Here is a 17,437-nt window from a genome sequence, read left to right on the forward strand (position 1 = left end):
GCCTTTATTTCTTCAAATGCTTTTTTCTGTTCTTCCTCCTCACTTTCTTGATTCCTGCTATAGTAGATTATTTAAAGTCCCAGAGCTCACTGATGCTTTTTTCATTTTGGAGGATTCTTTTTTTCTCTCTGTATTTCATTTTAGATAATTTGTATTAGTGTGATTTCCAGTTTATTAGTCTTTTCATCTTTAGAAGTTTGATTTGAGTCTTTTATATTTTCCATGCCTCTATTTAACTTTTTCAACATATGAGAATCAGTTATAGCAACTCTTTTCTTGTGTTTCTGCTCATTCTAATATCTGTTATTCTAAGTCAGTTTTGATTGATTATTCTCATGAGTTGTCTTTCCCTATCTGTTTACATGCCTGTTAATGTTTTATAGAATGACCAACATCGTGTATTTTATTATTTTGTATGGTGGATATTTTGTATTTCTATAAATCTTAAACTTCTGAGATGCAATTAAGTTACTTGTAAACAATTCAGTCTTTTTGGTCTTGCTGCTATGATTTTTCATGTGAGTTCAGAGCAAATCCAGTGTAGGACTAATTATTCTCACTATTGACGTAAGAACTTTCTATGTACTCTATTCAGTATCCTGTGAATTATTAATTTTTTCAGCCTGGATGGTGAAAATAGGTACTTTTCTCAGTCATACTTAAACAGTGGGCATTGTTTAATCTTTTCAGATAGCTCTTTGGCCAGTCATAGGTGGTTTCCTCACACACATGCACTTATCAGTACTTTCCTGAATTCTTGAGAGGAGCCCTTTGCAGACCTCCCACATTCTTTTCTCTGTGCAGCTCCCTTGTTTCTGATGTTCTGTCCTAAGAAGTCTAGCTGCCTTACTCTCCAAAGAGTCTTAGCTCAATGTTCTTATTAAGGGAGTCTTCTCAACTCTGCTTCTGTTTCTCCTCCCTGCACCGTGGCATGTAAACTCTCTCAAGGCAGGAAACAGGGCCACTAGTATAGCCCACATTGTTTCCCTGCCTTTCAGGGATATTTGTCCTTCATTGCCTGATATCCAGTGTCTTACAAACCACTATTTCATACATCTTGTCCAGCTTGTTAAGGTGTTTCGGTGTGCAGAGTAAAAGTGAGAGTCCAAAGTGAAAACATCTCTATATATTAATTTTATATTTTATTACGTTGTTGTATTCTCCTATTGTTTATAGTTGTTTTTTAATCAGTCGTCTTCAGTTTTCCAGGTTATACAATCATTTCATTGGCAAATAAGAATTTTACCTTCCAATTTTTGTATCTTTAATTTCTTCCTCCTATGAAATTGCTTTAGCTAATATGTCCAGTAAATAATATCAGTGACATTATTGTTATTTATTTAAGAATAGGTGTGATGAATTATGTCCTGTTTTTTAAATGATGAAGTTGATTTTATTTTATGATTATATCAATGTGATTATTTATATATAAATTTCTGTTGGTGTTTTGATTTTTGATCCATTGAGCAATAACTCTTTTTTCCCTTTTTGGAAACGATTAGGATCTTTATTTTTTATTTTCTGAAATGTTGTGATGATGTTTTAAAATTAATGTGCTTTAAAAACCATTAATTTATTATGCTAGACATATGGAAATTTAGTCCTCTCTGATGGTTTTAAGCCTTTTTGGGAGAAGAGGGCTCTGTTATTTCTTTTATAAATTTTTTAAATATATTGATTGTGTTGTTACAGTTGTCCCAATTTTTCTCCATTGGCCCACCTCCACCTGATATCCCCCTTCTCTCCAGCAACCTCTCCCCCCTTAGTTCATGTCCATGGGTCATGCTTTATAAGTTCTTTGGCTTTTCCATTTCCTATATTATTCTTAACATCCCCGTCTATTTTGTAACTACCAATTATGCTTCTTAATCCCTTCACCATTTCCTTCATTCTCCCCCTTCCACCTCTCAGCTGATATCCCTCCAAATCATCTCCATGTCTATGATTCTGTTCCTGTTCTGGTTGTTTGCTTAGTTTGATTTTTTTTTTTTTTTTTAAATCAGTGATAGTTGTGAATTTGTTGTCATCTTAATGTTCATAGTTTTGATCTTCTTCTTTTTCTTAAATAAGTCCCTTTAACATTTTAATAATAAGGACTTGGTGATGATGAACTCCTTTAGAAGATTTACCTTGTCTGGGAAGCATTTTATCTGCCCTTCCATTCTAAATGATAGCTTTGCTGTATAGAATAATCTAGGTTGTAGGTCCTTGCTTTTCATCACTTTGAATACTTCTTGCCGGCTCCTTCTTGACTGTGAAGTTTCTTTTGAGAAATCAGCTGATAGTCTTACAGGAATTCCTTTGTAGTTAACTCTCTTCCCTTGCTGCTTTTAAGATTCTCTCTTTATCTTTAACCATTGGCATTTTAATTATTATGTATCTTGGTGTGGTCTTCTTTGGGTCCAACTTGTTTGGGACTCTGTGTTTCCTGGACTTGTATGTCTGTTTCCTTCACCAAATTAGGGAAGTTTTCTTTCACTTATTTTTCCAAATAAGTTTTCAGTTTCTTGCTCTTCCTCTTCTCCTTCTGGCATCCCTATGTTTCAGATGTTGCTATGTTTGGAGCTGTCCCAGAGGGTCCTTATACTATCCTTGCTTTGTTTTGTTTTTTTTAATTCTTTTTTCTTCTTGCTGTTCTAGTGCAGTGCTTATTTCTTCCTATGTTCCAAGTCCTTTATTTGAATCCTAGCTTCCTCCCCTCCACTGATGTTTCCCTATAGATTTTTCATTTTACTTAGTGTTACCTTCATTTCTTCCTTTAAGTTATGTTATGAATTCTTTGAGCATCTGATTACTATGTTTTGAACTCTGCATCTGATAGGTTAGCTATCTATGTTTTGTTTCATTCTTTTGGGGGGGGGGAATTGTTCTGTTTTTTCATTTGGGCCATATTTCTCTGTCTCATCAATTTGGCAGCCTCCCTGTGTTTGTTTCTGTGTATTAGGTAGAGCTGCTTTGACTCCCTGTCTTAATAATGTGGCCTGTTGTAGAAAAGGTACCTGTAAATTGTGTGGAGCGGAGTCTGGAAGTTATGGGAATTTATATTCCCGATGCTGGAACCCTGTGCTGTGTGGTCTGACCTGCAGCTGGGATCGCTCGCTCCCAAGGTATCCCTGCTGATTTTTATCCACCGCACGTGAATGTGGGGGACCACTGTGCCTGTTTTGCTGCTGCTGCCTCTCTGCACCACACCGTGTCTCCACACCTCCCTGCCCGTCTCTGCAACTCTGCCCCTCCTACCCATCTGGATGAATGTGGCTTCTTTAAATCTTTGGTTGTTGGACTTCCATACAGCTCAAATTTTTTATGGTTCTGGGTGTTACTTGATTTGAGATGTAGCTGTAATTCTCTGTATGGTTGCACGAGGAGGTGAAGCATATTTACCTACGCCTCCATGTTGACCGGAAGTCCTAAACGCATTCGACTAGAAACTTCTACCTGGGCACCATCCTTTGGGATGGTGGTCCCACCCTGGAGAGGGTTTCCAGTGGGTGGAACCTCAGATGTATTGGGCTCACCCGGGCCACCTACCTCTCCGCCACCTCCACCACCACCTGCCCCACTTAACACCACCATCCCTGGCCTCTTTTATACATTTTTATATGTGCTCTTTCTGAATTTCCTATTACCTATGAATTAAAACTCCTGAAGTGATCTATTTTTTTTAAACTTATTTCTCTACCATTTTCCATTTGTCCCTTTCGGGCACCTAGCATAATATTAAAATTTTTTAATGTCTCTCTTGTTCTATAAATGTTCTTTGATACATAAACTCCTTTTTTATGATATTGAATCCTTAATTCTCTTGTGTTTCCAGTTTTCTGCTTCTCCTTGCATTGTCTTTATGGCCATGGAGTTTTTTCTTTTTGGTTGGTTGTTTGATCTTCCATACTGGCGACATTCTTACATATTTGGTGTCTCTCATTCCTTATCTCTTCCAGTAATTTGTAGTGTAAAACAGTTTTCTGCTTCCAAGGTCTTAACATTTCAAATCTGTTGTTACCTCCTTTCATATTACGTTGCTCTTTGTATTTTTTTAATTCTAATTTTGGAGGCTTTTAAGAGTTTGGGGGTAAACATATTTGTTTTATCTGCCGTAGTTAACTGGAAGTCATTAATAACTTCTCTTTTGTGCTCTTCATCTTGGAATTGTTTTGAATCATGTGTAGTTGTATTTTCAAAACGTGAATGTTACAAGCTATTCCAAATGTTCATTTTTCACTTTGGAGTTTACTTCTTGAAATCTTATACTTAAAACCTTATGTGTAGGGCTCTTCATAAGACTGATATGCCAAAATATTAAAACTTAACGGATTAGGTTAGCTCATCCTCTGGCTTTGAGAATGTGTTAAGATTATAAATAGGATGTTTTTTCCTAACTACTTATTGCTGTTATCAAAGAAAATCATTGATTTTTATATGTGATTAAATCTGCCTACGTAACTGATTCAAACAATGTTTTGACAAATTACTTGGATTCTCTAGGCACACAATCATATTATCTTATACATAGGAAAAGTTTTATTTTACTGATGAGGACAATGTAATGTTCTATAGTAGTAATACAATAGCTGAATGTACTATCTACTAAAAGCAATATAGGCCACCCATTTAAATTAAGCTTCATTTAAAGCAAATAATCTTGGGTAGGTTTTTTTTGTTTTGTTTTGTTTTTTGTTTTTAATGTATACCTCATCAAAAACTGTCCACTAAAATTAGGCACATATATATGATACCCATTATTTTATGGTAACAAAACAGGGGAGAGCTTCCCAAATCTTAAACTGGCTTCTCTTCCAAAGGCTTATCTTTTCTCTGAACTTTTGAAAAATGTCTGTATATGGTAATGTCAGCACACACCTGACATTGCCATGTCCTGGCTTGGCAACAGATTTCAGTCTCCTAAAGTTTCTATTACTTTATTTTACAAATCAGTTTTTCTTTGGTCAGAATATTGTTCACACTAACAGTTCTTTGTTATCACTTCTTTTCTGTCCACTTTAGAAACCTATTAGGAGAACAAAATAATTTAGGGGTCACCTAACCTTTAAAAGGAATTCAGGAGTGATTAAATATTTTTGTGCTCATTTTGATTGTACTTTATAAAACCAGTTCTTCTTCCCTAAGAAAATATTGAGACATGCCTGGAAAGATTTATCAAACACCATGTTTAACCCAGCATTTGTTATTTTAAAAACAATAAACACCTTAAACAACAGACAATAAGGGATTGTCTAAGTTATGGCACTTATGTTTACCTGTGTGATGGTATAATATTTGGTAATTAAAAATAATTTTCTTAACATAAGTACAGGAGAAAATGTACATATTATAGAAGGTGGTGAAAAACAGGACTCATAACTCTCTATACATAAAACTATATATATAACTACATATGTTCCCTTTTATATAAATATTACACACAGTCAGAGATAAATGTTACAAGGAAAGGTTTCATGTTAAAGAACATAGTTTTAAAATTTTTTTAATAAATTTATATTAACATAAAAATATCAATAAAGTTATTAATAAAGATAATTTAATGAAAAGACAGTTCCTAGAGATACAGAGACTTGAATTCTAGTCCTGCCTTTGTTACTAGCTATATGACCTAAACATCGCATAGCATTGGTTTCATCATTTGTAAATGAGTCTTGTAGGATACAACTATATATAAAGTGTTTCACAAATATGAGAGATTATTGGCAGTTTTGTTTACAGATGGGTGGCCTTTTTGGCAAACGATCTAGTTCATACATTTGGGCAATTAAAGAAACAAGCAAGTAAACAATGCTTGTATTTGTAATGCATTAATATGTGGAGTCTAGCAATGTCTGTCAGTTCTAACCTTGCAACCTTGAAGTATCATTTGCTTCCAGGTTATGCCAAGGTCTTAAAGAAAACTGGAGCTGAACAAAGATGGATAACATCCTAAAAAGGCTATGTTTTAAAATTTTTTATGAGCTTGTTCTGTGTGAAATGATGAGGTTCAGGTGGAAGGGAGTAGTCGTAAACAGAAGTTGTTGCATAGACATATGTATGTTTGAAAACAATATTATTTGTCAGCTTATATGGTATGCATATTGATAATATCACTCCAAATAGATACTTTTCCTCAGTGACTTGAAAAGGGAGGGCAGAATGTAGGCCGGTCAGTTATGACCGTCAATTCCAAACACTTTTGCACCTGTGATTGCATTTTTTTCCCTGTTTGCCAATAAAGACACTGGGGAGAGCAAAATTCTGATTTTATCCTGTTTGCTTAATGCTTATCATTCTGCTTACTATTTGTTTCCAGCTGTCTAAACATTCTCTCACATTCCTGTCAGAAATGTGACTTGAGCTCAGGTTCAAGAATTGTTGTGTCCACTCCCTCATTGTTTATTACTTCCCCAGCATACTTTTAGTTAAGAACTGAAATAATTGAACCAGCCACCATTTTTATATTTCTAGCCTAAATCCCATGAGGAGTACTTCTCATTAAGTAGTGGGGTCATCCCTGATACCCCAAATTCTGTTAGTTCTTAATCTTATGATACAGTGAATTTGAAAAGTAGACATTTAACTGACATTTTCATCCTTTGAAAAAACCATTATTTAAACTCAATTGTAAAGCTATTGTTCATTTTCTGAATATTTGTATGTTAATATTTTCATTTGAAAATACAGCATGAAAATATCCTATGGAGTTTTTGTCTAATGATACTTTTAAATGCAGAGTATAATATAATTCCTTTATATAACTGTAATTTAAGTATCAAATAAGGGATCTCATGTGTAACCAGTGTCTAATTGACTATCTTGACAGCCTCTTTTTGAAAAATTTAGTAAAAAAAAAAAAATCTGATCAGGCTTACCATGAATTACCATTACAATCTTAGCTGTGGTCACATTAAGATTAGTTTTGAAGAAGTAATTACTGAATCTGAAAAATGACCCTTGGAATTTCCCAAAAATTTTACTGTTACTACTTTTTTTAAAAATCAGAATTTAGTAGAATTCCTGTTATACTTAAACTCAGGGAAATGAGGCCACTTCAGTAACTAAGGAGGTCTTACTACCTAAACTCATATTCTCCTTCTGGATGTTATGTGTTTATTATTTTCTACCAGAAGAAGGAATTTTCTTACAGACTTTTAAAAAAAAGGACACCTTTAGTTTTTATATAAAAATTGGACAGTAAAATGTGTTTTGGTAAGCTGTAAATTTGTAGATGTAAATGAAGGTCTTGAAAAATATTAAGGGTGACTGTTATCCAGAGAACCTACTATAATATTTCACCTTTGAGAGGTCATTCAAAGTAGTCACACTAATGCAACGGACATTTTTGGTTATTCTGTAACTTTAAATTATGTTTTGTGTATGTGTAAAGGTCTTGAGAAAATTTGGCACATTAAGAGTTGCTTTCTCCAGTTTTAAGCAGCAAAATATCTGCTTACTTATCTAAGTAATAGATATATTTGCTTGTAAAAGTTTTTTTGTTATCTGTGAACTCTCTGTGACTGACTGGTACCTTTGATTTGAGAAGCCAGTATATTTTGAATTAACATAAAGAGTTTAATTCTTATTGAAAACCTATAGTTTTATTTAAATTTAGTGAAAATATGCAGTTGTCGTAGCTTTCATACCATTTACAAGCCTAATGAGCAGTTAATAATAATGAATGACAGACGTCAAAGAAAATAAGATTATTTGCTATTTATTTACAGAATGGATTCCCTTTGTCTCAGAAGTGTTGTTTGTTGCACTGATGATGCAGGCTGTATAAATCACTATATTATTTTATAATGCTAGCACAGACACCTGTTTCCTGATTTTGAAACTGATTGAGCTCATTTTAGAAAAATGTACTTAATTCAGGAAAGAAGTTTGTTGAGAGACAGAGGATTTTGAAAGAAACTTCTGGGTTTTGTTTTAACCTAATAAAACTTCTCAATTTCACCAGGATTATACCTCTCTGCTACCCAAGTAGCTTAAGCCAAGCCTAGTTAAATGCTGACATGCATTTTACTACATTAACAGTCTAATACTTTTGGGTCTCACACTCTATACTTTCACAAATTATTGACAATCCTCAGAGAGTTTTGTTTATGTGTTTTGTCTATTCATTTATGTATTAGAAATTACAAATAGAAAATTTAAAGCTATATAGCTATTCATTTAAAAACAACTATTGCATATTAAATAGCATATTTTAATGAGAATAACTACATTTTCAAAACAAAAAATAGGGAAAAGAATGGTATTGTTTTATATTTTTGTAAATATGATTGATACTGGCTTAATAAATGACAGCTAGATACTTATATTTGCTTTTGCTTTCAAGCTCTTGCAGTATTTTGTTTTGGTTAAAGTATATGAAGAAAATCAGGTTCCATAAATACGTAGTTGGAAAGAGGAGGAGTATTTTAATAACCTTTTCAGATAATTGTGAAAACTCTTTTTGAATACCACACCAAAATTTAATAGTCATTCTTAAAGGTTAGTTGCAGTGTGGAATCTGTAAACACATCAGAGAACTTTTCGTACTCTGTTACATTATTAACTGTAACTATGTAATCTTGAGCAATTTATTTAATCACTCAGTGCAAGTTTCCTCATTTACAAGAGGTAGAATATTAGTACTTACCTGCTACTAATCTTGGAAAGCTTACATAAATTAACATGGTCAAAGTGCTCAGAATAGCCTCTGGCATATAATTTAGTGAAGTAAATGTTAGTTACTATGATTATTGCCCCCTTAGTTCCAACCGTGGTTTCTATAATCATATCTATAAAACTTTCTTTCTTCTTTTGTATCAGATTTTTCCAAAATCTGTCTCTCTTTTCATTGCCTCATTGATTCAGTCTAAAAATAAATTTAAAAAGTGAGACTTGAATGATTTACTACATTTGGATAGAAACGTTAATCAATTCACAACTTCTCTACAGAATGAGAAATTCTACGAGACCAATAGGTTTTAAATAGAGTAACAGAAGGTAATCTGGGGTCGATCGCTGCTCTACTGGGGAGCTCATTTCTATTTCTGTTTTGTTTCTTGAACAATACTGCTAATATATTTTCTTTCCTTCAAGATATCTTTAAAAAAAAAAAAAGACTTTGTTTTCTAGAGCAGTTTAAGATTCACAGCAAAATTGAGCAGAAAGTACAAAGACTTTCCATATACTTCCTACTCCCATAACACACAGCTTGCCATACTGTCACTGTTCCTCACCACAAATCTACATTTGTTAGTTGATGAATGAATCTACATTGATTAGATACACCATTACCACCAAAGGTCCATAACTGACATTAGAATTCACTCTTAGTGTTGTGTCCACCGTTGCAGTGTCATAGAGAATAGTTTCACTGCCCTAAAAATTCTGTGTTCTGTCTGTTCTCCACAACACACCCCCAACCACAGGCAACCACTAGTGTTTCTACTGTCTCCATAGTTTTGCATTTCTCAGGATGTTACATAGTTGAAATCATACCATATGTAGTCCTTTGGAATTGGTGTGTTTTTCACTTAGTCATATGCATTTAAGGTTTCTTCATGCCTTCTCATTGCTTGATAGCTCATTTTTTTGTAGCACTAAATAATATTCCATTGTGTGGATGTACTACAATTTATTTTTCTATTCACCTACTGAAGGACATCTTGATGGCTATAAATATGTATAAGCAGGTTTTTATGTGAACATATGTTTACAACTCCTTTGGGTTGAAAACCAAGGAGCATGATTGCTGGATCATATGCTAAGAGTGTGTTTAATTTTGTAAGAAACTGCCACACTGTCTTCTATAGTGAGTACTGTTTTGTACTCCCACCTGTTGCTTCACAGCCCTGACAGCACTTAACATTATCAGTGTTACAGATTTCGGCCATTATCATAATGGTGTAGTGGTATCTTACTGTTTTTATTTGCAATTTCCTAATGACTTATGATGTTGAGCATCTTTTCGTATGCTTATTTCCTTCTGTATATCTTCTCTGTTATTGAGGTATCTGCTGAGATTTTTACCATTTTAAAAACTGCATTCATTTTCTTATCATTGAGTTTTAAGAATTTTTTGTCTATTTTAGACAGCAGTACATTATCAGATATGTCTTTTGCAAATATTTTCTCCCAGTCCTTGGCTTATCTTCTTGTTTTCTTGACAGTTTCTTTTATAGAGCAGAAGTGTGTAATTGTAATGAAGTCTAGCTTATCAATTATTTATTTCATCATTCATGCTTTTGATGTCATATCTAAAAAGTCATTTGAACCCAGAGTCATGTAGATTTCTTCCTGTTTATCTGCTAGGAGTTTTATAGCTTTGTGTTTTACATTTTGGTGTATGATATACTTTGAGTTAAGTTTTGCAAAGGGTGTAAAGTCAGTGTCTAGATATATTAATATATTCTTATATGTAGATATCTAGTTGGTGCAGCACCATTTGTTAAAATGACTATCTTTTCTCCACTGTATAGTCTTTGCTTCTTTGTCAAGGTTGGTCTGTTTCTGGGCTTACTGTAGGTAGCTTTAGGGTAAGACTTGAAATTTGATAGTGCCACTCTTCTGACTTTGTCTTTTTCTTTCAGGATTGTGTTGGGCATTGTGGGTCTTTTGCTTCTCCCTATAAGCTTTAAAATCAGTTTGCTAATAATACCCACAAAATAACTTCCTGGAATTTTGATTTGTGATTTCCTTTCAGAATATTGAGTCTTCCTCTTCATGAACATGGAATCTCTCTTTCTTTAGTTCTTCTTTGATTTCTTTTATCAGAGTTTTGTAGTTTTCCTCATACAGATCTTTTATATATTTTGTTAGATTTCTGGGTTTTTTTGGGGGGGTGGTGCTAATTATTTCATTTCAGTTTGGGAAGTGCTAATGTAAATCATATTGCATTTTTAATTTCAAATAACACTTGTTCATTGTTTGTATATAGGAAAGCAGTTGACTTTTGTATATTGTCCTTGTGAACTGGAACCTTGCTATAATTGCTTACTACTTTCATGTCAATGACTTTTTGTTGATCTTTTCAAATTTTCTACACAGAAAATCGTGTCATCTGAGAACAAAGATAATTATCTTTTTTTCCTCAATCTGTATATGAAAATTTTTTTCTTGTTGTATTAGCTAGGACTTTCCAGCACAATTTTGAAAAGGTGTGATGAGAGAGGACATCATTGCCTTGTTCCTGATCTTAGTAAGAAAGCTTCTGATTAAGGAACTTCCCCTGTATTTTTAGTTTGCTAAGAGTTCTTGTCATGAATAGGTGTTGACTTTTTTGAAATGCTTTTCTGCATCTATTGACATAATCATGTGATTTGAGGGGTTAGCTTCTTGATGTGATTAGTTGATTTTCATATGTTGAAGCAACCTTGAATAAATCCTACTTGGTCATGGTGCATAATTCCTTTCATACTTTGTTGGATTTGATTTGCAAATATTTTGTTGAAGATTTTTGCATCTGTGTTCATGAGAGATATTGGTCAGTTGTTTTTTTGTAATTTATTTTTCTGGTTTTGGTATTTAGGGTAAGGCTGGCTTCATAGAATGAGTTAGGAGATATTTCCCTTGCTTCTATCTTCTGGAAAAGATTGTAAAGAATGGTCTAATTTCTTCCTCAGATGTTTGGAGGAATTACCAGTGAACCATTTGGGCCTGATAACTTCTGTTTTAGAAGGTTATAAATTATTGAATCAATTTATTTAATAGATGTTGACTTATTCAGCCCTTGCCAGTGTGGCTCAGTTGGTTGAAGCATCATCCTGTGAGCCAAAAGGTGGCAGTTTGATTTCAGTCAGGGCAAATACCTCTATTGCTTGCAGGTTTGGTCCCCAGTTGGGGGCTTGTACTTAGAGGCAACTGATTGCTGTTTCTCTTTCACATCAATGTTTCCATCTCCCCTGTTCTCTTTCCTTTTCTAAAATCAATGAACATGTCCTTGGGTGAGGATTAAAAGAAAAAAACATACTGATTTATTCAGATTGTTTATTTCTTCTTTTGTGAGTTTTATCAGATATGTCTTTCAAGGAATTGGTTCATTTCATCTGGATTATTAAATTTATAGGCATGAAGTTGTATATAATATTCCTTTACTATTCTTTAAAATATCCATAGGATCATTTCTGATAGTTGTAATTTGTATCTACTCCTTTTTTTTGATAGTTAGCCTGGCTAGTGGCTGTTAAATTTTATTAATCTTTTCAAAGAAGCAGCTATAAGTTTGGTTGATTTTTCTCTATTGAGTTTCTGTTGTCAGTTTTATTCATTTCTGCTCTAATCAAAAAAATACATATATTTTTGCTTATTTTGGATTTAATTTGCTTTTTTTCTTAGTTTTCTAAGAATCTCAGATTATTGATTTTAGGTCAGTTTTATTTTTTAACATATGCATTAAATATTATACATTTTCCTCTAAGTAGTGCTTTTGCTGAACCTACAAATGTGGATAGGTTGTATTTTTATTTTCATTTATTCAAAATATTTAACCTTTTTTTTAGATTTTGCTTTTACCTATGTGTTATTTAGAAGTGTGTTGTTTAATTTCTACGTGTTTTGGGATTTTTCAGCTACCTTTCTGTTTCTGGTTTCTAATTTAATTCCACTGTAACCTGAGGGAATATATTTCACAATTCATATTCTTTTAAATTTGTTAAAGCATATTTTGTATCCCAGAATGAGGTATGTCTTGATGAACAAATCTTTTTCATTGTACTGAATTGTAGCTTAATGAAGGAATTTAGAAATAATCATGTTTTCCATCACTGACAGAGATAGCACTTTATCTTCAGCTTACATTCATGATCTGTTTTAATGGGGGAAAAGTCTCTTATTTTGATGCTGTGTTCCTATGTATGCTGCTAGGTCTCAGAATAAGTGGTATCTGTAAAAAATCTAGACTTTTCTCATAAAATATATATGCACATTAGTGAAGGTGTTTTACATTATGAATCTACATTATTTATTTTTTATATTGGCTGAGGTAACATATAAAGTCAGCTGGAAATTTTTAAAAATTTGGTGATATTTAACATTTCTCAGAGATTTGTAAGTAATATATTTTCATTATAGTACTTTTAACATGTGACAATTTTTTTATCCCATTTAGTTTTGTCAGCCCAGTGGGTGGCAGCTGTCCAGAGAGAGGAAGCAGCCGACGTTTTTTGTGGTGGTCCTGACAGATATTGACTCAGATCGACATTACTGCTCGTGCCTAACCTTCTATGAGGCAGAAATCAATCTTCAGGTACAACTTTTCTAGCCAAAATACAGTCAAAATGACAATGGTTAGGAATTTTTTATGCCATATTTGTTTTTGTTAGAACTTCCAGCTTGAGTTCAATGGGCTACTTTAAAAAGAATGAATGACTATACTGTTGTTAAAGAGCAAGAACAACAATTATGTCCAGGTTTATTTGTTCTCTTTTTTTATTATTATTTAAGACCTTTATTAACAGGTGCTTGCAGTTTGTTGACTTTTTTGAAAAAATCAAGTTGTAAACTTTTATTACAAATTAAAAATGAGGTTCTTAAAAATCTCAACTTGACCAGATATGAAACAATTTAAAAACCTTTAAAGGTGTATTGAGAAAAACCAGGCTTATTTAAAAAAAAAAAAAAAAACACGTTTGTCATTACCAAAAAGAGACGTCTTTAGATAAAAATAATAAAAACCCCATGCTGCATAGATAATGCAGATAGTTCTTGTCATCTGGTCAACAGGCAAAAAGCAAGCACTTAAGGTCTTCAGCTCCAATCTTTTGTTCATTTCTTATTGCTGGAATTTCATATTCATTTGTTCTTGTTAGATAACTAAACGGGATCATAGTAGAGATGGTAAGCCAGCATTTACTCAGCCCCGCCCTGCTCAGCCTCGGGAGCGGACGAATTCTCAGCTGGTGGATCGGCTGCTTTTGTCTCTTTGCCATCTTGTGGTTTAAGGTTCTCTAGGCGTCTGCGTTGGTAATTGAAGTTGCGGCGGTACCGACATTGAGGTGGCTCCTGACCTTGGGTCTCATCTCCTTGATTTCTTCATTGCCGTCCTCTCTAGGCTGTCTTTGGCGAGGAGGGCCCCTGCAAAATCGTGGTCTGTAACCCCAGTACATATTCTGTCTCACTGGTCTACCTTGTTCTCCGGCACCCTAGTTGTCAGCACTCTCCATCACTTCTCCTTGCACAGGAGGGTTGGAATATTGTGGTGGACACCCATAGGCTCTCCGCCTGTAGTAAGGTGGGAACCGTCGCCTGTGATAGGGCCAGCGCTGTTGGGCCTGGCCTTCAGGAGCGCTCTCCGATCCCTCATTCTTTTCCCCACTCTCACTGGTCTGGTAATTCTGCTGGTAGCTGCATGGAGGACCCCTGCGACACGGGTAGCGTCTGTAATGGTTACCATCTGCTGCATATTTACTGCCTTGCACTGGAACTCCACCAGGGCCTGTAACAGTTGCTGCCTCCGCACCCTTTTCTCTCTCAACAACATCTAACTCCACAGTCTTTCCATCTCCTACACTGCGAAGGTACTTCCTGGGGTTATTCTTTATGGCAGTCTGGGGTACAAATACATCTTCCTTGGTGTCATTCCTGTTGATGAAACCATATCCGTTTCTTACATTGAACCATTTTACTGTTCCCAAAACCTTCCTTGCGATGACCTTCTTGTCCCCGCCGGCAGGCGCCCCGGATGTGAGGCCGCCCAGGCTGTCGCTCCCTGCGCCGCTGACCGTGGTGCCAGGTTTGGTGTCCCGGTTTGGTGTCGGCAGCGTCGAGTGTGGGGACAGGGGGGTGGGGGGTGGGGGGGCGCGGCAGGCGGCTGCTGGGTCTCGGCCTCGCTGCTCATGGTTGCAGTGCAGTGATGGTGACTGGGGCCGGCGGTGGCGGCGGTGGGGCTGCTCAGGGTTCTCTGGGGTCGCTCTCTTAATTGTTCTCTTTTAAAATAAAAATTATAATTTTAATGCTTCTAAGAATAGCATATCTATGAATTTGTTTATTAAATTTGTATCCTGTCATGGCGAACCTGTAATTTCCCTGTCAGTCCTTCTCCGGAGGGGGTCTTTCATGGAACATAGAGTATTTAATAAGGATGTTTATAGATCACTTATCACAGTCCTTGATGTTATTTTTGAAGTATGTAAGTAAATGTTAACTTGTTACTATTGGCGGTGATAGTAAGATGGTGGTACTGAAATTCCTTGGTTACTACTATAGGGATTAAAAATACTGACTCAGCGTATTAGTTGAGGTTCTTAGTTTCAGACAGCTGGATGTACTTTCTCTAAGTTATGCAAGAAAGGATTTATGAAGATGTATTATTGGGCATCTTATGTAATTTCATGGGTGAAGAGTAAGCCAGAAACTAATTCTGGGTACTAGGAACTACCTAGTACCATTTGGCACTTCTGATGTTGGGCACTAGGCAATATAATCCTCATAATAGCTGTCCTAAAAATCCAGTCTCTTATGTGCAGCCAGACTCTCAAATTGTTGACTTCTTTAAATCTCATATGGGTAGATGATTCCTTGAGAAAGTCAGATTGCATACAAATCCCCACTCTCCTGTAAAGGAATCAGGAAAACCTTTTTCTTGTTACTTGTTTGTTTTGCTTTCAAGGCTCTAATACAAGAAAGAAACTATAAAGGAGTTTGGAGGATGTTGAGAAAGTCAGTTTGCTTTATTTGCTCTACTTTCTGCTACGTACAGATGAATGAGTATTACCACCAGGGAGAAGAGTTGACTTGCTTTCTGAAATAGCCTCACAAAGGCCCCCCAAACTCCTAGCTCTGAAAGTCAATAGGACTTGTGTTCATGAGACCCACCAGAATATAGAAAATAAAATAAGGGTTTGTGATGAGTTTGAAAGGTTTGCTGTGGCTATCCCCCTAGGGCTCAGCATGATGGCAGCAGAGAAAAATGCCCATCTTGCACTATTCCCCCAGTAGAGTCCTATATTCACACTTGGAAAGCTGCTGCCTGCAGTTCAGGTTTCTAATTCAGCTCACATCTAGAGGTTGATTCTGACTTTCCCTGGAGACAAAGGAGGCTGGCAGGTACTGTCTTACAGTCCTTTCTCCAGCTTTCTGCCATTCATTGGTTTCTCTTTGGAAAGAGCTTGTGCACACATCTGGTGCCCTAGATTTTGCATCCGCAATCCAAAGGAAACTGTTTTAATCCCCTGGTTCCGATGGCAAGTAGGGCTGGAACTCTCGCACGGGACTGAAGCAAATAAAGAAATTTTCTTCCTTATAATTTATTTATTATATTTTATTGATTATGTTATAACAGTTGTCCTGATGTTCCCTCCTTTGCCCTTGCCTGCCCTCCACCCAAGACACTCCACTCCCTCAGGCAATCCCCCCACCATTGTTCATGTCCATGGGTCATGCGTATAAGTTCTTTGGCTACTCCATTTCCTATACTGTACTTTACATCCCCATGGCTATTCTATAACTACCTATTTGTACTTCTTAATCCCCTCACCTCTTCACCCATTCCCCCACACCCTCCTTCGATCTGGCAGCATCAAAACACTCTCCGTATCCGTAATTCTGTCTCTGTTCTTCCTGCTTGCTTAGTTTGCTTTTTCGATTCAGTTGTTGATAGGTATGTTTTGTTTTGTTTTTGCCATTTCGTTGTTCATAGTTTTGATCATCTTCTTTTCCTTAAATAAATGTCCCTTTAACATTTCATATTATAATGATTTGGTGAAGATGAACTCCATTAGTTTTTTCTTGTCTGGGCGCTCCTTATCTGTTCTTTGATTCTAAATGGTATCTTTGCTGGGTAAAGCAATCTTGGCTGTAGGTCCCTGCTTTTCATGACTTTGAATACTTAACTGCCAATCTCTTCTAGCCTGCAAAGTTTCTTTTGTGAAATCAGCTAACAGTCTTATGGGAACTCCCCTGTACATAACTAATTTTTTTTTTCTCTTGCTGCTTTTAAGATTCTTTCTTTATCTTTAACCTTTGGCATTTTAATTATGATTGGTCTCAGTGTGTTCCTCTTTGCATCCATCTGGTTTGGGACTGTGCTTCCTGGACTTGCATGTCTATTTCCTTCACCAAATTAGGGAAGTTTTCTTTCATTATTTTTTCATGTAGATTTACAATTTCTTGCTTTTTCTTGTCTCCTGCTATGATGCGAATATTGGACATTTTCAAGTTGTCCCAGAGGCTGCTTATATTATACTGTCCTCATTTTTTTGGATTCCTTTCTCTTCTTCTTGTTCTGATTGGTTATTTTGTGCTTACTTATGTTCTGAATCATTGATTTGATTCTGTTTCATCCACTCTCCTGTTGTTTTTCTTTAAATTATTCTTTATTTAAATTGCTGTATCTTTTGTTTCTGACTGGATCTTTCTGAGGTCCTCACTAAGTTCCTTGCACATCCTCATAACCAGTGATTTGAACTCTGCATCTGATAAATTGCTTGTCTCCATTTCATTTATAGCTCTTTTTCTGGAGCTT

General features: G+C 35.4%; 1 protein-coding gene and 1 pseudogene across 2 annotated transcripts in view; one reads left to right on the forward strand and one right to left on the reverse strand.

The window, feature by feature from the left end:
• Positions 1–17,437, forward strand: part of SBF2 (SET binding factor 2) — a 412,105-nt gene that overhangs the window by 165,558 nt on the left and 229,110 nt on the right. For both annotated transcript variants that reach the window (XM_090264085.1, XM_090264092.1), the window contains exon 3: positions 13,085–13,222. In XM_090264085.1, the coding sequence (XP_090120211.1) occupies positions 13,085–13,222 (138 nt within the window). The remainder of the gene's footprint in view (positions 1–13,084; positions 13,223–17,437) is intronic.
• LOC150018186 (Y-box-binding protein 1 pseudogene) lies at positions 13,810–14,812 on the reverse strand (annotated as a pseudogene).

The sequence above is a fragment of the Furipterus horrens genome, unplaced genomic scaffold, assembly GCF_987537825.1.
Source record: "Furipterus horrens unplaced genomic scaffold, mFurHor1.1.pri manual_scaffold_2, whole genome shotgun sequence".
Taxonomy (NCBI): domain Eukaryota; kingdom Metazoa; phylum Chordata; class Mammalia; order Chiroptera; family Furipteridae; genus Furipterus; species Furipterus horrens.